The 19,620-nt window shown below is 36.6% G+C and overlaps 1 protein-coding gene across 21 annotated transcripts in view; it reads right to left on the reverse strand.

Annotated features, from left to right (window-relative positions):
- The window catches only part of DMD (dystrophin), a 2,667,987-nt gene that overhangs the window by 1,491,097 nt on the left and 1,157,270 nt on the right, over window positions 1-19,620 (reverse strand). For all 21 annotated transcript variants that reach the window (XM_086387503.1, XM_086387509.1, XM_086387510.1 and 18 more), the window contains one exon: window positions 12,954-13,077. In XM_086387503.1, coding sequence (XP_086243629.1) covers window positions 12,954-13,077 — 124 coding nt within the window. The remainder of the gene's footprint in view (window positions 1-12,953; window positions 13,078-19,620) is intronic.

Raw genomic sequence — 19,620 nt, forward strand, 5'->3', positions numbered from 1 at the left:
ATATTTGATACTGTTGAGCTTAGCAAATAATGTCTCTACAGAGACATCAATTCTAAGCTATCATGCAGTAGAACTATACTACTATAGTCATTAAAAAGCTATAGCTATAACAATGTTATATGTCCTGAAAGCATCTGCAGAAAAAACAAGCTATAATATATTAAACATATAATGAGAGCAATACTTCTATGATTTAATAGTCGCCTTATACAAAGATTTCACTTGAGTTTGTGGCAGCAGGTTTTTATACATCAGACTGTTTTGTAAAGCTTTTAGATTTATAGGCATTTAAACAAATATTCCAGATTTTAATATTGGAGTACAGGTGGGAAGCATATAATAGATAAATGCACACTCTGAGGAGCATTGTTCGATAGAACTTTCAGCAAGAATGGACAGAGTTTGTATCTGCATCCCACTAGCCACATGTGTTTGTTTATTGAGCGCTTGAAACATGGCAAATACAACTGGGTATAATAACTTTTAATTTAATCTAAATTGACTTAAATTTTAAAAGCTACAATGTCTCAACTGTAATCGCAGAGTGCAGATCTAGTGTCTTCCCTCTGAAAGCAAAGAGTTAAAGACAGACACACAGATCTAGATATGCAGACATAAGTATAGATACAAACAATATGACAACACTAAAAATACTTTCAGATAAGTAAGTAATCATCTAAATTGGACAATTCTCCAAGCATATCAAATGCTAGGAATGCTCATAAAATAATCCATATATTTTTAAATATTTTAAAAGATTCTCCAATTTAAAGAAGTAGTCACAAGTGAATAGAGTTATTTAAATTTATTTTAAAAAGAGTTCCATGAACTAGGATTATTGGATTCAAGGTCAAAGAAAGCAAACTTCTAAAAGAGCTGATAGATAATAGAATACATCCAATCAGGAAAAAGGTAACATACATTAAAACTAATCAAATTTAGAAAAGTGAAATAAAATACTATAAAATGTCAGTCCTTTTTATAAAAGTATTTATAGCCTAGCTGGAATATAAACACTTTAAATTATGACATCAAGGGCAGCAAATGAGAACACAGTTTCATGTAATTGGTACCAAAACTCCAAAGGTTATAGAAACATTTTAGTATCTTGGATTCTACTTGAAATTTTCTAAGTACACAGACTGTGGTGCTTGGGGATTTATATGTTCCCAGGATCCCATACCAATTAGCAGGTGAAACTTCTGGGTTATCTTGAAAGTCAGCTTCACAAAGACATTACTGAATTGTTTACAAAAGCATGTGCACAACCATGGAAGGTTCTAGCTTGCTACTTGAACTGAAAAGTCCATGAAAATAAAGGAGCCACAATACACTGCTAAAGATAAGAACATAGACGAAGCTCTAAAATTCACTTTTTCTTAATTCTCAAGTTTTGTCTTCTAAATTATCTGTCCCTCACATCTAATTGCCATGTTTCCTAATACTTTAAATTTATTCTCTATTAAAAGATAAATGGTCTTTGCAAAGGACTCAGCAAAAAATAAGCATATTCTAAGTAAATATATGACATTCAAATACTCCCACTATCAAGAGCTACAGCAGGATTTGAGGTGTCTCAAATTTTAACTACATCAGGTAAAAAAAAAAGAGAGAAAAAATAAATACTCATACTATAACAAAATGACAACAAGGACAATAAGAACAAGCTGTGTTCTTCAACTTCAACAGTTTTAGAATTACCATTTTCTATCAGAGTAGCGTCTATTTTATCTACATTGAGTTTTTTTTAATATATTAAATTATATAAAGAGTAGAATCAGAATACCATGTTGTCTTTATAAATAATGAAAAGAAATTATTAATGGCCTTCTAAATGTCATGATCATTATCTCTTTATTCTAAGCATCTAATGGAATAATCAATTAGTATTACTAACAGAGAGACAAAGATAATTGAATATCTTGGGGGCAATATTTGAGGTTAAATAAACCTTGCTTGGTTAGCCATATTATTCCAATTGTTCTAATTTATGTAACAATAACCAGCATCTCACCACAACAAAACAATAATCTCTGGAGTAGGTACACTCTCCCATTTTGACAGAGGAGGAAAGCAAGACACAGAGAAATTTGTGAAAGATTTGAAAACACTGACATAACCATGAGAAAAAATGGAGTGCCTAACCCTGTGTACCAAATTACTGTGCATGTGCATTATTTTATATGTGCTTCATAGTAATTCTATCAGATAGAATCAGCATTATTTTCTCCTATTTTACACAAGATAAAACTGAGTGCCAATAAGATTATCAAATATCCAAGATCACAGAGGTAAAGGGAATTCCTTGGTGGTGCAATGGTTAGGACATTGCTTCCATTCCTGGAGGCACGGATTTGATCCTTGGTCAGGGAACTAAGATCCCACAAGCTGCCCGGCATGACCAAAACCAAACCAACAACAACAAAAAAAGATCACAGAAGTAGAAAGCTTTAGACCCCTGATGATTCAATTACAAGTTAAGGTCTCTTTCAAACATACTCTGCTGCTTCTAGAGGTATTTCAATGAAGATGAATCAAACAGATTTGAACAGATGTGATTCCAACTCACAGTAAAGATAACCTGATAGTTTGGAATTCATCAGAGATGGCATTCAAAATATTAATGCAGCATGGGCACCAAGGTATCAGAAGGAATGCCTGGTCACTTGATATATACACTTGACAGTCTGTAAGCTGGCTGGCAACGGTGTACAACCCAATTACTATACTCCATAGGCAATGTATATTCCATGCAAACTGAGTAACTGAGGCACAGAGATACAGATTTAAGAAGCCGTTTAATAGCCTCTTCATATTCGTCCATGTTTACATGATACCTGAGTTCTGATAAGTTACATCACTTTAAAGAGGAATATTGGAAAATAAAGAGAAATACTGGCACAAATGTGCCTTGAGAAGTATGAAGCCGTTAGTGAAGAGTCCAGCAACTTTCATTTCATACACAGCTATAGATGGTTGACTAAAAACAAAATGAAAAAATGTAGGGTAGCAAAGAGACAGGAATGAAGGTAATCAAAAGTTTGAACCAACAGACTTTAGTTGGTTCGAATCTCAGTTGGTTCGAAGGCTGTCCCCACTGCTTTCTGCTGTCTGACACTCAGAAAGTGTCACTGGTTGATTCTCAGTCCTCAACTTACTTATCAGGATAATTTGGTTCAGACCAGTCCTCTTCTTGGGAATACTGATGTGACTTCCTAGAATATGAGCACACACTTCCTCCAACCTCAAAGACTGCCTTACTCAGTCTGCTATGCTAGTTCCTCATCTCCCAGACCTCTACATTTAGCATGTTCTCGGACTCAACTATATTTACATTCATTCAGTCCAATGACTTTGCATCCTTCTTGACTCCTTATCTCAAACCCCACAGGCAATCCACCAGAAAATCCTACTGACTCACCTCAAAACACATCCAGAAAGTGATGTTGCAACTGTACTCACTACTACTGCACTAGTCAAAAGACCCCCATCATCTCTCACGAGTCTGGATGTTTCAGAATAACCTACTAAATGGTATTTCTACTCCTGCCTTTGCCCCCTAATGATACACTCTCAACAGAGATGACAGAGGAAGCCAGCCCACTTTCCAGAAGTTCCCTTCTCACACAGAGCAAAAGCTCAAAGCCTAACCATGTCACCCAACCTTCATCTCCCTACCCTCTCTGACCTCTTCTGTTACTCAACACCTATTTCAGCCCCAGACATAGTGTTTGTTACTCTCTCATCCTCTAGGCACTCTCTTACCTCCTCCGTCTGTGCATTTACCCTTCTCTCTGCCTTAAATGCTCCAATCTGGGGTATGTGTCCATTCTTCACTATCTTTAAATCTTTATTAAATGGTACCTTCCCAGTGAGGCTTTCAACTGCCACTCTATCTACACACACACATACACTTCTTAGCTCTCTTCCTACTTCATTGTCATCTTTGGCATTTATCAGTAACATCCTATATTAATCTGCTTAATTTCCATCTTCCCCACAGGCATATCAACTGTAGATCATGTATCCTTATGCATTCCCTTCTTTGTGCTATCTCCAGTGCCTAGAATAGGGTCTGGTATACGATAGATGCATAAAAAAGTGAGGTCTATCATAGCATAACACCTCCATATACAATGTTATGGTCTCTACCACCTACCCTCAGTTCAAAATCTCTAAGAAGGTGTACATACATAACAAATCCTGGTAGCTATACATACAGTGGTCCAACAACCATCCCAGGGGTTTAGGGGCTACAAGCTCTGAAAAGTAAAGCCGGATTCAGTTTTAAAGTCTCCTGGAAACTTTAGGTTAGATTGAGAGTTGTGCACAACAATTCTCTCTCCAACAGAATTGTTATGAAGTCCTGATAACAGGAATAAACAATGGCTCAAACAGAAAACAAAGAGTACTATGTAAAGTTCACCAAGTTAAAACAATAGAATCTCACCTCGGTACTTGCAATAGAATGAAGAAAATAACATATTAAAAAAAAGAACCGAGTATAAACTCCCGACAACAGCCTACCAAACAAAACTCAGGAAACATTTTTGGCATCTTTGCTAAGATATCCTGGACTCCAGGAAAAAGTGACATAAAATTATGAGACTAGACAATGCTGAATTTAATAGAAATGAAATGAAATAGCAAGACAACAGAGACACCAATCTCATAAGGATCACGATCCTAAATTCTTACTGGAGACTGTAAAATGGAGAACTGATACTGAACAAAAGACAAAGGAATGTTTCTTGACTATGATACTAATCAGGATTCTCTGGACTCAGTAGTAATTCCATTTGGCAAGTAGAGAGTATCATATTTTCAAGTACTCTAAGTTATTCCTGAATTTTCAGACTATACAAAATCTTTGGCTATGCTGGCATGTCGGAATGTTTTGTTACCCACTAGAGAATAAGTGTAACAACATTTTAGTGGTCTCAAAAATTTTGGAGATTAATTTTTTCTCAGATTTTCTCAAATGTTTCAGCATCTTCACTCTTTCTTCCTCTTCCATGGTTCTAAATCAATCAGTCAGTCAATCTCTTTCTTTCCCTCTCTCTTTCCCTCCCTCTTACACACTTACACACACACACACACACACACACACATATATATATATATATATTTTTTTTTTTTTTTACACATAAATATATGGGCTGCCTGGTGGCTCAGTAGGTAAAGAATCTGCCTGCCATGCAGGAGACCTGGGTTTGTTCCCTGGGTTGGGAAGATCCCCTGGAGAAGAAATGGCAACCCACTCCACCATTCTTGCCTTTGAAATCTCAGGGACAGAGGAGCCTGGAGGGCTACAGTCCATGGCATCACAAGAGTCAGATACAGCTTAGTGACTAAATAAAAACATTAGAGAGATGCTGGTAAAAAGGAGGACATGTAGGACACAGAAAAGAGAAGTTTACTAGTTCTTCAATAAGCTGATTAAAAACACTTACAACCTCTTGTCCTCCTTCTTACCAGCATCTCTTTAATGTGTGTGTGTGTGTGTGTGTATAAACTTTCTCCTTGTTTTAAGGCCAAGAGCATCATCTGAATGTTAAGGATGGCACCCATTTTCTTACACACATTTCATCTTCAATGTTAGTCCAAATATGTATAGTTAGCTTTTAGCCCTCACTACTATACAGAATATGAAAGGCTCCAATATTCTTCTTGCCAGGTACAATGCTTCTTATAACATTAAGTACTGATAACTAAACAACCTATTTAAAATCACCTTATTCATGAAATCATGTCTGCCCTTGACATATGAGCTTTTTCTAATCTTTCTTCCTGTAGAGCCTCATCCAGCTTTTCTGCATGTGTGTTCCTTAATATCTGTTTATCATATATGTAAGCCTATGCATATATGAGTGATATGTATACAATATTTTAATTTTAATTTTTTTCTTTTTATAATAGAACACAGTTGGGAAATAATTTTCTCTCAGAGAATAATGCATTAGTCAGTATATACTCTGTATGTGATCCTATGTTTAGAAGCTACTACTAGAATCTAAAGTATCTGGTACACAAAATTCAAGTAAAAAAGGCATCGGTGGACCATTCTATGAGTAATGTATTGTTCATTTTCAAATATATAATATGCTCACAAAAATTCTTACAGCTCATCAGGAAATTATGAATTCTAAAGTGTATACCTTCAAGTGCAAAATAAAAGACAATTCAAATCACTGTGTTGGACCCATGAAACTAATATAATAGTGGGTGTAAATTGTAATTCAAAAAATAGGATAATTGATCAAAAAGGCAATTTAGTTGTATTATAAAGAAAAAATGAAACATAATCAGCATAAGTTCTAAGCAAAGTATACAGAAAAGAGACGTTTACTAGTTCTTCAATAAGCTGATTAAAAACACTTACAACCTCTTTTTCTCCTCCTTACCAGCATCTCTTTAAAAGACGCCTCCTTTCATGACATCTTCTCTAATTAATATGAAAGTCAGTTCCACATTCCCCAGAGTCCTACTCTGACTATAGAAGCAATTAATTTTCTTTTCACTTAAGATTCTATAATGAAGTTTTACCCTTTGACAGAAAAAGTAATTTATTCACTCAAATGTTTATTCGGAAGATGTTATATCCTTCATATTGGTAGCAGAGCCTGACTTAAAATGTGTCTGCAAAACTGAAAAAAAATCACTTACTCACATAGTGAAACATTAATTAGATTAAATATCAGGCACTAGATTACACACTGCAATACCAAAACCAAACTAAGCCAAATCAAAAGAAACAGGGAAAAAAAAAAAAGTCAGAGTAAGTTTCTGGTTTCCAGAAACCAACACTATAATAAATGTAACAATAGTCATAAATCACTCTGGATAAGTAAAAAATAATTAGGTCATGGTAGCCCTCATAAAGGCAACATGAAGACTGACTTAGTCAATGGCTTTCAGACAAAGGCTACCAGAAACACACCTGTAGATTAACAAAGTTTATTTATTTGTTGTAAGAAGTCATGGCATCTAATAGGGAACTATTGGGATATGTTGCTAAGAGGATGTTACAATAGTTTAGAGGGCTTGGGCTTGTGTAAAGTGATGCAGATGGTCAAGGAAGTAAAGCTTTGCCTTTATTAGATGCTGTAAGGAAGTGAAGGTGATTCTATGATTGCTGTGCTTAGTCACTCAGTCATGTCTGACTCTTTGTGACCCCATGGACTATAGCCCGCCATGCTTCTCTATCCATGGGGATTCTCCAGGCAAGAATACTGGAGTGGGTTGCCATGCCCTCCTCCAGGGGATCTTCCCAACCCAGCGATCAAACCCAGGTTCCCACATTGCTGGTGGATTCTTATCAGCTGAGCCACGAGGGAAGCTCAAGAATACTGAGTAGGTAGCCTTTCCCTTCTCCAGGGGATCTTCCCAACCCAGTAATCGAACCAGCGTCTCCTGCACTGCAGATGGATCATTTACCAGCTGAGCTACCAGAGAAATCCATGATTCTATGATTGGATATCTTAAATTTTCTTATCTCGGTTGCAGGAAGAATGTAGAAAGACTAAAGCCATGATTAGTAAAGGAAATGATCTGCCATATTAGTGAAGAGGAAGGATATTTGGGTCATTTTGGGTGGTATGGACCAGTGGTCCCCAGTCTTTTTAGACACCAGGGACCAATTTCACGGAAGACAATTTTTCCTTGGACCAGGGAGGGGGATGGTTTTGGAATGATTCAAGTGCATTACACTTATCGTGCACTTTATTTCTATTATTATTACATCAGGTCCACCTTAGATCATCAGGCATTAGATCCCAGAGTTTGGGGACCTCTGGTTTGGACAGTGTCAGTATTTTTTACTGTACTGAGACATGATTACATAATGGTCACATTTCTGTTGCGATCCATCATGATCATGGAGTGGCCTTGTCTGATGTTAGCACTGTGAGCAGTTCATCATATTTAACATGAGGACTTGACAGACGAGTTGCAAGCACCACTACAGTCTCCAGCATCTCCAAGGCCTAATGGCAGTGCCCAGCTAGCTCCCGGCTCTCAGTGGCTGCTCTCTTCTTTCTCAAATGAATACAAACAAAGGCAAAAACGATACTAGCTATGTTTTAATAAGTTTGCTTTGGCAGAAGTGAGGTGGAAACCTCTAAAGGAATACAACATTAGTGGCTGTGAAGGCAGCTAGGGACTGTCATCTTAAACCCAAGTGAGCTATGACGTTAGCTTTAATCAGGGCTCTGGTGATGGGAATAGAGAGGATTGGATAGTTTTAAGAGTTGTTAAGGGAATGAGATTAATTGAATTTGTCAAAGGGTAGACTTGTGAATGGTAGGAAAAAAAAAAATCTAGGTGACCCAGTTCGCTTTCGGGTATCTGGGTGATGCTGCTGGAAAAGGAACAATAAAAAGAAAGAATAAAACAGGGCTGGGGAGATTGAAGGCAGATATTCAATTAAATGTGTCTATTAGGCAATGAAATATACTGGACTGGGCTTTAGGGAAAAGACATAAGCTAAAGACCCACATTTGGGGATCATGAAAAAACAGATGCTATTTACATGGGAAGTAATGAGAATAATCTAGAGAGAAAAACAAGGGAAGAACTGTGGAGCATTTCAGTATTAAAGGAAAAACAAAATGAAACAAATGGGCAAAAACTTAAAAAGGTAAATAGTAGTGAATAGTATCCCAAAATCCAAAGGAGGAAATACTTTCATGAAGGACTAAGAGGTTAATGGAGTTTAGTCCTGCAGAGAAGTTAAGGGAAAATACACACACACACACACACACACACACGTATATGTTTATAGGAGAGGAAGATTTTCTCAAAGATAGAAAAGCAGCCTGTTTAAAGGCTGATTCTTTATCATCAGAAAATAGGGAGAGATTGAAAAAATGGGGGTGGGGTTAAATGAAAACAGAATCCTGAGAACACAGACAGTGGAGATATTGAACAACACCCATCCCCTGGGATTGAACAACACCCATCCCCTGGGATTAGCCCTAAGGAGTCATAGCAGTCTCTTCCACTGAGGCAGAGGAAAAGAAAGAGACCATGAACACAAATACATGAAATATAAGAGATACTATTTTAACTAAAATAAGACGAAAATTCACCTACTGTAAATGGTGGGGAAAAGTTTAAGAGACCCATTAAAATTTGAAGTAATTATGGAGAGAAGTTGAGAAATTTACTAGGAAAGTATGGAAAGCTTAGGAAGAAGTACTGATGAGTCTCTTAAAGTGTGGCAGTTTAGAAATGGAGTAATGAAGTATCTAAGGTATTGTTAATTTAAGTGGGTAGGTGAATTGAGGAGATGAGAGAAACGGAAGCTTTTGGAGACAGCAAGACAGCCCAAATGAACTGAGATTTTTAAGGATTAAGGCACAATTTGGGTGGAGGAGATTGAAGACTTTGGCATCAGGTTCACAATGAGAAAACAATAGAATAAACTGGTGAATGACAGATGGCAACTTGACATGAAACACAAGGGAAGAGAGAGTTTTACATAAGAGTGGTATCTTTGGAATTGACCCTTAGAAGTGAGTAGACTGGCAATTGCAAAGGAGTGGTGGAGTGAGTCATTAGTCTTTGTGGTGATCCAAGGGTACAAGTCTTTTCTGTGTATGAACAGAATGGGTCTATGGGACAGAAAGTTTGTTTTAGAAGAAGGGTTTCTGAGTGTAAAGTGAATGAGTGTGAGAAAGCACACAGAAGAGGAAGTGAGACAGAGGAAAGAGTACAGAAGAGCAAATTGATGAGGATATTAGAAAGGACAGGTGAATAGAGGTTCCTATATTCTAGTGGCAGACACAAATAACAGAGATAATGGAAACTAATTAATTGTCTTGAAGATTTCCAACAGAACTTGGTGAAAAGTTGGTCTGATAAGTCTAGGTTCCAGGAAGAGCCCAAGGCCTGTTGACCTGAACAGCTACAAGGAAGGCTTTCAGAACATTGGAGAGGTATAAAATCACCTTATGGTAAGAAGAGGTTGTTTTGAGCTTCTCTGGTGGCTCAGTGGTAGAGAATCCTCCTGCCAATGCAGGAGACATGGGTTCGATCCCTGGTCTGGGAAGATCCCACATGTGGCAGAGCAACCAAGCCATGCACCAAAACTATTGAGTCCATGCTGCAGAGCCAGGGAACCACAACTACTGAAGCCCCATGCCTAGAGCCCATGCTCTGCAGCAAGAGAAGCCACCACAATGAGAAGCTCATGGAGTGCAACTAGAGAGGAGCCCCCACTCGCCACAACTAGAAAAAAGCCTGCATAGCAATGAAGAGCCAGCAAAGCCAAAAATAACTAAATAAAATAAAACAACAACAAAAAAGAGAGGTTGTTCTGCTGTAATTCCTAACTTACATTACCATGTGCTCAGTTCAAGAAGTTGAGTAGCTGTATACCTGTAAACTCATTGGAAAAGACCCTGATGCTGGGAGGGATTGGGAGCAGGAGGAGAAGGGAACGACAGAGGATGAGATGGCTGGATGGCATCACCAACTCGATGCACATGAGTTTGGGTGAACTCTGAGAGCTGCTGGTGGACAGGGAGGCCTGGCGTGCTGCGATTCATGGGGTCGCAAAGAGTTGGACACGACTGAGCGACTGAACTGAACTGAAACCTGTAAAATCAGCTGGAAAGTCTGAACTGTGGCAACATTAACAGAATGAGTGAAGGAACATCTAGGAGCCTAGTAAAGTCTCAGAGGGTGCACTGATCTTAAACCTTTACAGACATAGAAACCATCTGTGGATCTTTTCTAAATGCAAATTGATTTATCAAGCCTGAAAACAATCCTACAGTTCTAAGCTCACAGGCGATGCCAATATTGGTTGTCCAGGGTCCACACTGTCAGTAGAAAAGTCCCTAGAACTCAACTCTTAAATAAGTGTATTATGTTAATTATATGGATAAAACACATGGTTAATACAGAAGGAACATTTCTGTCTGATTTAAAAATATATAAAATTGAAGGGATGCTATCCTAGGATATGCTAACTGGGTGAAAGTGCTTGATTGCTTCATTCATTTATTACTTCAAGTGAAAGATGAAAAAGAGGGAGTGATATTTAGCCATTTTTAATGGCTGCCTAAAAATGAATTAATACCACTCAAGCTCATGAGATGGGCCTCCCATGTGTTCATAATAACCTACATAAGTGGACAGGTGAAGAAGCAAGAAAATTAATGCATGCAAAAATGCATATCCATCATCATTGCTTTGTAGTTCTCTCAAGGATTTTTTAATACCTATACATTATATTTAGCCTGAAGGAAATGTCTAGGTAAATCATTCCATGTCTTATTTTAGTAGGCAATTAAGAATGATGTTGTTATTTCAGAGTATGAGAGGAGAAGTTGATAAAGGTGACTCACCAGGCATCAGAAAACCACTCATACACTATTGTATATATATATATATATTTTTTTTTTAGCGCTTTCAGTCTCTCATTGCTGACACTATTGATTAAATGTAAATTGCTTCTAGGCAATCATATGATAACAGGAAACTTTTGAATTTACAGTCTTAAAATGTTAGAGCTCAATCTTCCTGCTTGATCAGTTATTTTAAGATACAGAAATAGGATGGCATATAGATAAGTAGATTGCTCAGATAGATAAAAATTTTAATTAGCTAATAACATGTCTATCCAAGGTGATTCATACTTTCAGTGGGTCAATATGTCGCATGAACTCCAAAACATAGAGTGCATCTTCTCTAAGTAATTTTCTACTTGTAGAATTTCCCTCAAAAAACTATAACAAAGAATAGACCTTCAAATAAGTACATTCAAATAAGACATTTTGCTATTTTCTACTATACATAATACCCTTCATTTTAATTTTAAAACTAAATTATTAACAATATAATCATAATTCCCTTTTCTTGAAACTGTTTATAAATAGTCCATTATTAAGCTGATAACAGAATATATCAAAGCCAACAAGGAATTTAAAATAACTTTCCCATTTATAAAGTCAGCTCTCAGAAATGTTGATGAAATTATTTCTCCCTCTAAAGTAGCCTTAAAAAAAGGATTATTTTCTCCTAAAAGACATATTTTTTGTTCTCCAAAAGTTCCAACCCCACAGCAAGTATTACCTTGTATCTATATTAGTGTTGTATTTGTAAAAATCTAACAGATTTTGTAATTCATGAAATCAAATGATTGAAAGATAAAGCAGAGTTAATCCACATATGAGATCCTCCTATAACTAAAATTATTTAACATTCAAGATACCTGTTTCTTTAGCCTTCCCACTGAAAATATTTACTATTTCTGTTAGAAATTCCCTCACAAACTATTGCAAATTACCTATCAAAATGGATGTTCATATGTCAAAGTTGAAATATCAAAGCCTTGATAATGTCCCTGAAGATGAATATAGCTCTTATTAAATTAATAAAAACTGCATTGTAAAGGATAAAACTATAATGTCTCAGTAGGGAATAAAAACAGCAAATGATCTCTTATAAATATATATTGAAAAAGGTTGGGTATCTTTTAGTTATGGTATGATTTATGATAATTATTAATGACTACAAAGTATAGCATTTTGATGACAGTGAGAACACAAAGAGAGTCTATAGTATTTGTAAGGATCAGGTCTTTTCTTTTCCATTCCATTCTGCAAGCCTACTAAAATCCCAGCCTTCAGATGAAAGAACAATGTATAAAGGGAAATCAATACGACTTCATGCTACAAAATTGCTAATTTACAGCTAAATGATATAAAAGTTAAAGACGGTTAACAAAAAGTATTCATGGGCAGTCACAGCAGAATCAGGAAAGACTTCTCTAGGCTAAACTTTGATTCTACTTGATATGTAAAACATATTTTAAAGATATATTTAAAAGCAGTATAGCATACCACATTAATTTTTTCAACTCTAAGAGAATCATAGAGTTCAGAGCACAGGGTTTACAAGCAGCAAAAGTTAGAAAAATACATAAAAATTAATGCATAACCTACATTGACTTTTTCTTTAAGGTCTGAGAAGTTGCCTTCCTTCCGATAGACTGCAAATTCAGGACTCTGTAACACGGCTTCTGAACGAGTAATCCAACTGTGAAGTTCAGTTATATCGACATCCAACCTAAGACAGGGAAGAATAAGGATCATTATTTCATGATTATCTCTTTCTTCTGTATGGGGAAAAAAAGGCAATCTATCAACATTTAGCATTCTTCTCCCAATCTGAAACTTCTGCCTGATGCCCCTATTAATGTTAATATCACTACTATTTCCCTAGTCAGGTTGGCTCAAAATTCAGTCTTCTTTGATCTGGTCTTTATGATCACAGAGGTAATCTTATTCATCTCAATGTAGCAACGACCTGTACACTATCTCCTATAAGCTACTCTTCAGCCTTTGCTTGAATGTCTGCATTGATTGAAAAATCAGTATTTTCCAAGATAAATCATTTTTTGGGAACGTATTCACAACAAACAAACAAAGATTCTTGTTGGTAGCCCCCATTAAACCATACGTAGAATACTCATGTCGTCTCCACAGCCATAATGAGGCTGCATTTGGTCAAGTGACTCTCTATGGCAAATGAGCTATTGGTACGTGTAATGCAAGCACAGGCTTGATTAGTCCTTGCACCTTGGATCTTGTCTTCATGGAACACACACTCTGAGAAGGCATGTGTTATATAAGAACTTCAAGGATCCTAAAGTGCTTGAAGGAAGCTCACTCTTGCCAGGCAGAGAGACCACAGGAAAAAGCAAGTGGTACGGAAATGGCAACCAACTCCAGTATTCTTCCCTGAAAAAAGCCCCATGGACAGAGGAACCTGGCAAGCTACAGTTCATGAGGTCGTGCAGAGTTGGACGCAACTGAGCAGGAAGTGCCAGGCGAGTGAATAAAGCCTCCTTTGACCTTCTGACCCAACTCAAACACCAGCTGAATACATCTAAGTGAGTGCTCCAGCTGACTTCACTTAGAGCTACAGAACTGCCCACGTTGCAGGATTGTGAGATATGATAAATAACTGTTGTTTCAAGCCATTACATTTTGAGGTGGGTTGTTATGCTGCAAGAGATATGTGATCACCTACACTGTTATTCTCAAACACTCTTTTTTGCAGAGATCTATGGAGCTAATGGAAATAAACTATTAACTGATTAGGTGATTCAGATCCAGTTAAAGCAGAGATTTTAAGGGAGTCGCAGATGAGTTGCAAGGGTGGAGAATGTCTAGGAATCACTTGAAATTTCAGGCACAATTCTGAATGCATGTGTGTTTTTCTTGAGAAAGAATCTATAGATTGTATCAACCTTTTGTAAAGGTTCTATGATAAAGGGAATTTAGAGACCATCTAATCCAATTGATTATAAAACAAAATAGACAAAAGTATCCAGGGAAATAAACGTATTCAATTTTCACATGAAATGTGTGGAGTATACCAAAAATACAAATATGAGATATTAAGATGCCAAGTAATGTACTGTATTCACCATGCTATAGTTTTTTTCTCCAATACAACCCTCTAACGGTTGAAATCAGCTGTTTAAATCTGCTAGAATAGTGGCGCCGACATTTTTGGTGCCAGGGACTGGTTTCATGGAACACAGTTTTTTCCAGGGACTGGGGGTGGGGGTGGAGATGGCTTCTGGATGACTCAAGTGCATTACATATAGTGTGTTCTTTATTTCTATTATTGTTACATCAGCTCCACCTCAGATCATCAGACATTAGGTCAGGCAGGTTGCGGACCCCTGCAATAGAAGATATCTGATGGTCAGCCTACACTACTCCTAGTTACTTTGATGATATTCCTTGGTTTGTGAGTATCTTACTTTCCTTAAAATTTGATTCCTAACAAAATCATATGAGGAGTGTTTACTATAATCAGGAAAGAATAGACAAGTATCTTCTTTCTTTATGAATACTTTCATAGATGTGGCCTTTAAATCAAACAAACCTGTGAAGAACTTTTTTTATTTTGGTTGCAGGCTATTGTTTTAAAATTAAACTGATAAAAAGTTTCACAGAACACAAAACATTTCCAAAATCATGGCCTCCTTTGCTTTCTTACAAGCCTGTGCTAAATAAAGTATGATTCATCTCTTTGCTGTATGAGGAGATGGAGGATCAGAGAAATTAATTAATTGATCTCAGATTGTTAGTACCATAGGGAAGAAACTTAATTCATCTTGTTCACCATTATATCCTTCACCTCAAAGAATGCCTGATTCATAGTAATAAGTATTTACTGAGTTTCTTATTTACCAAGGCTACCCAACTAGAAATATTTAAAAAAAAGAGAGATCAGAATTCAGATATATTTTTTATTCTAAATCTCACATAACTGAATGTCAATCCTTTATTTCATTTAGATATGAATCATACATAGTATTGGTGTTTCATTTTATCATACATGGTGGCTATCTTTCCTACATTTGATTTTTGCAGAAGTTTAACTTTTAGGTCTCCTATTTCTGTGTTTGCAATGTTGATTTAAAAAGAGTCCTTCTGCATGCTACCAAAAATCTTTCTCATTGATGTTAATTATTTTATAAAATTAATAGTTTTCAACTATGGTCATTTAGTCACCCTGCAAATCCAGTGCAGGTTTCCCATAAGAATGTCTTAAGAAGGACATTTTTTTCCTTTAGCCCAGTATAAACATTTGTGTGTCTTTGCCTGTGGGCATTCACTTTGCCAGTATATAAGGCAGGCCAGGAGTACTGGGATGTTAATAGCTTAGTTATGTGAGAGTTGGGGATAGTTGGTAGATAAATAACACAGTTCCCTTGCCCTTCAGTGCAACCACCCTGAAGGATATTACACCCAGGATCTCAAAAGGTTCCCAGCTGGACTGAGTGCAGTTGCCTCCATAGAAAATCTGCTCATGTATCATCCTGTGTTGGCTGCCTTTTCCTTATCTCACTTCTTCACTTTGCTTCCTGGAATTACTTCCTAAATTAATTACCTGCATCAAAATCTTTCGTCTCCAGATCCACTCTTGTGGAAAGCCATACTAAGGCAATGATCAACAACCTCAAATGAACCCCGCATCCTGCCATGTTTAATTTTTTCACCTTAAGCTCTGACTCTCCACAGGAACTATTTTAAACTTTTCCCAAAGCTCTCAAAGCTCTGATCTGTCTTCTTTCTCCATCTATCAACAGATGACATTGATTCCTACTTGATGGAGAAAAGCACAATTATCAGATTAGAATTTCTTCCACTTCTACTTCCTATGTCCAAATAGTCAATCTTACCTGCCCGTGCCCTTCTCATTCCCTTCCAATGAGTGAGTTTCTCTTCTTCTAGTTAAACATTATTGATGGAAGATATATTAATACGCCTTTGTTACCAAAATGTTATTGACTGGAGACGTGTCAATACATTTTTAGAGAGTGATACAATTAATATCACCTTGTGAAGTTCTTAGAGCTTAAAACTGATCAAGGGTTCATTATACAACTTATGATTGTTGTTATTATTCACATTTTGCTCTGCTAGGTTTTTGTTCCAACTTGTGTATATTATAAATGTAAAATTTTCAAAAATGATGCATTACAAAATTTTAGGTGAAAAATAATTTTTCAGCGAATTTTATGCAGATATTTGCTGATTCTCCAAGTGACATATATACTAGTGTCTCAGAAGATGACAGTTCTTCAGAATACAGTTCTGATTCAGACAATGTGAATATTAGAACAACAACAAAAAAAATGCTAGTGATTGATTCTGATACAGAAAGTGAAAATGAAACTCACAGTGCTGGAGAATGCTCTTTTCCTTCTAGAGAAATGTATATTGAAGACAACATTTCACAAAAATCAGAAGACTTTACAGATGTGTCAGATGTAACTATTGAATGTAACAACCCACAAAGTATTAGTGAAATAACAGAATTAGTTTTTGGCCAGCCAAAATAAAAATCACCAGCCACAGGCATTACTTTCTGCAAAAATCTCCCAGTCAATAATGAGTTAAAAGCCAACCTCTTTACCTGCATTTGGAACTTCATTCTCTTATGTATTCTCAGGTATCTGAGTGTATTAGTTTTTTTTTTTTTTTAATCTATCCACTGTAAATTCAATCCCTCTCTCTCAAGTTAATTCTTCATATGGAAATTTAAACATATTTTATTTGATTCCTTTATTAAAAATCAATACTCTCTTGACCTCCAAATTCCTCTCTTGCCATTCTCTTATCTTCTAAAGGGCAAATGTTTTGCAAGAGTTGTCCAGTTTCCTGTCAGTTCAGAGGAGCCTGGCAGGCTACCGGTCCATGGGGTCGCAAAAGAGTTGGACATGACTGAGCAACTAAACAGCAATGACATATATCTATGACTCTGATACAGCTATCTCTACTTCAAGCATTTCTTCTGAGCTCCATAGCTACATAATCATCCTCTAACTCGATGACTCCACTTGCATGCCGTGAGAACTCTTTCAATATATAATGTCAAGACTTAATGTTTGAATTTCTCTCCCAAACTGGTACCTTCTCAGTGTCCCTCTGACCTGTGAATGGCATCACCATCTATCACCTTTGATATCCTCTTCTCCCTTCCCTCCCATATTTATCAAAGTCTAATCCATCAAATATTCTATTTCTTCTGAATTTGTCTGCTTCTCAGGATCTCCTCAGTTGGCATCCTCGTTGATCTTACAGTTAAATGTGACAAAAACTACTGGTTCTAGGCAATCTTTCTGAAATTCTCCCATCTGTTCCATGCGCCACGTCAAAGTATCATTTCTAAAACATACCTAATTATGTAACTTTCATTCATTTAACCATGCAAAGATTTTCCATTTTTTTTAGGATAAAGAGACAAATTTCAGATCTCTTAACCCTGTACTTTAGTTTGTTCTTTATTCAAGTACTTCTAGAAATAAAACTCGCTTCAAGTTTCGTAGGGAACCAAGGAGCCATCCTTCAGTCTGTCCTTCCTCCAATGAAGTGAAATCCTTCATTGACTTTTATCCACCTTTCCACTGGAAACTTTCTATAAATATTTTAGAAACTTGACTTCTTGATAATAATCCACTTTGCCCACCTTGGTGAAATGTGTCCCTTCTCCTTTACACTAGTCTGATTAAATTACACATCAAATATGCTAACTCATAAAGGTGAGATGTGAATATCCACCATTCAGTGTCAACTTCTCCCTTTATTCTTGGTTTCTCTGGTCTCACACCCTTCTGATTCAGAGTATGTCTAGTAAAGGTGGCTCACATCTGCCTACAAATCATGAAACTAAAACTTGACTCAAGACGCTAAGCTGGCATCACAGCTGGGTGAGATTTACTAAGGCCTATACTGGAAAAAGTTTTTACTAGGCCTTTACAGTGGTCTTGTTTGCACATGTGTTATAATTATCCCTTACCACCATCTCCAATCAACTGCAAAGGAAAAAGGCAGAGGATATTTACTCAGTTTGAAAGTAAATAATTTTCCCCCAAATCCTATACTTTTAGACATCTGTCTTTCTGAAAAACAGGAAATTGTGTATGTTTCCTTTGAAAACACAATTGCCCCTTCGCTTCTGCCACAAAATATATACTAAGTGCTTACTATATGCCAGACATAGAATTAAATTCCACAGATAATAGAGTTGAAAATGCAGTAGTCCACATTATTAAGGAGTTTGATGTAGTGAAGCATCCATTTGACAACAAATGCTTTAGACATCAGATGGGAGTTCAGCTCATACTGTGACTTTTGTTTAGGATAATCAAGAAACACCTTTTCACTGAATTAAGATTAAATCAGTGTCTACGCTAGAGGCTTTGCCCAGTAAATTGGTTATCTCTACACAAGGAAGCCTTTGTGGAGTAAACACCATGGTAACCGTCTGCTTGTTGCTCAGACTATGTAGAATTTAAGGGAGGCCAGGGCACCAGTTGGCATGTAGTTCTAATAACTCAGATCAATTCAGGCAACAGGATGAGAAATTTCATAGAGAGGTCTTTCCTCATTCCATGTTTTTGTTTGGCTGGTTTTATAGATTTGAAACTAGATTGCAAAAGATACTTGAACTTGCCCTTGACATAAGGATCTTTTAGAGAGTGATTATAGTCTCTTGATTTACAGATTTAATTTGAAGGGACTTCAATTTTTTTCTAGGGAATTGGTGAGTTGAATGCTTTACCTAGGGGAAAAAAATATCTGTTCATAGGCATAAGTATCAATATGTTGCACTTTCTTTCTGAAAAGGAGTGGAATAAAGTATCTATGAGTCTGTACTATTCTCATCTATTAGACTTTCTTTTTTCTCTTTTCTTTGATCACTGTGACATCTTCATTCCTGGGCAACAGGTGGAACCTAAACCAAATTCTTATATGTTTTAAGCTCTGAGCTATCACTCATCTAATATTCTGTTTACATTATTTTTTTTCTGTTGCTTCCACTTGAGCTTGTTTCTTCAACTATGATTTCCTTACTAAAACTTTTTCTATCTCAATGTAATAAACAGTCAACCTATACTCCAACATCGAGCATTTAATATCATCCCTTTACAGTTCTGGGACTTAAATGTCAGATGCTAGTTCGTGTTTTCCCTCTAATATTTTGCCAGTAGGCATCCACATCTCTGTATGCCATCAATGAGGATGGAAGGGGAAGCAGTGGCAGAGTTTTCAAAAGGCTTCCTGTGCACTCTTACTGATTGCC

Source organism: Bos grunniens, chromosome X (genome assembly GCF_055505025.1).
Source record: "Bos grunniens cultivar Pamir isolate PY7600 chromosome X, Bosgru_T2T1.0, whole genome shotgun sequence".
In the NCBI taxonomy this organism is placed as follows: Eukaryota; Metazoa; Chordata; class Mammalia; order Artiodactyla; family Bovidae; genus Bos; species Bos grunniens.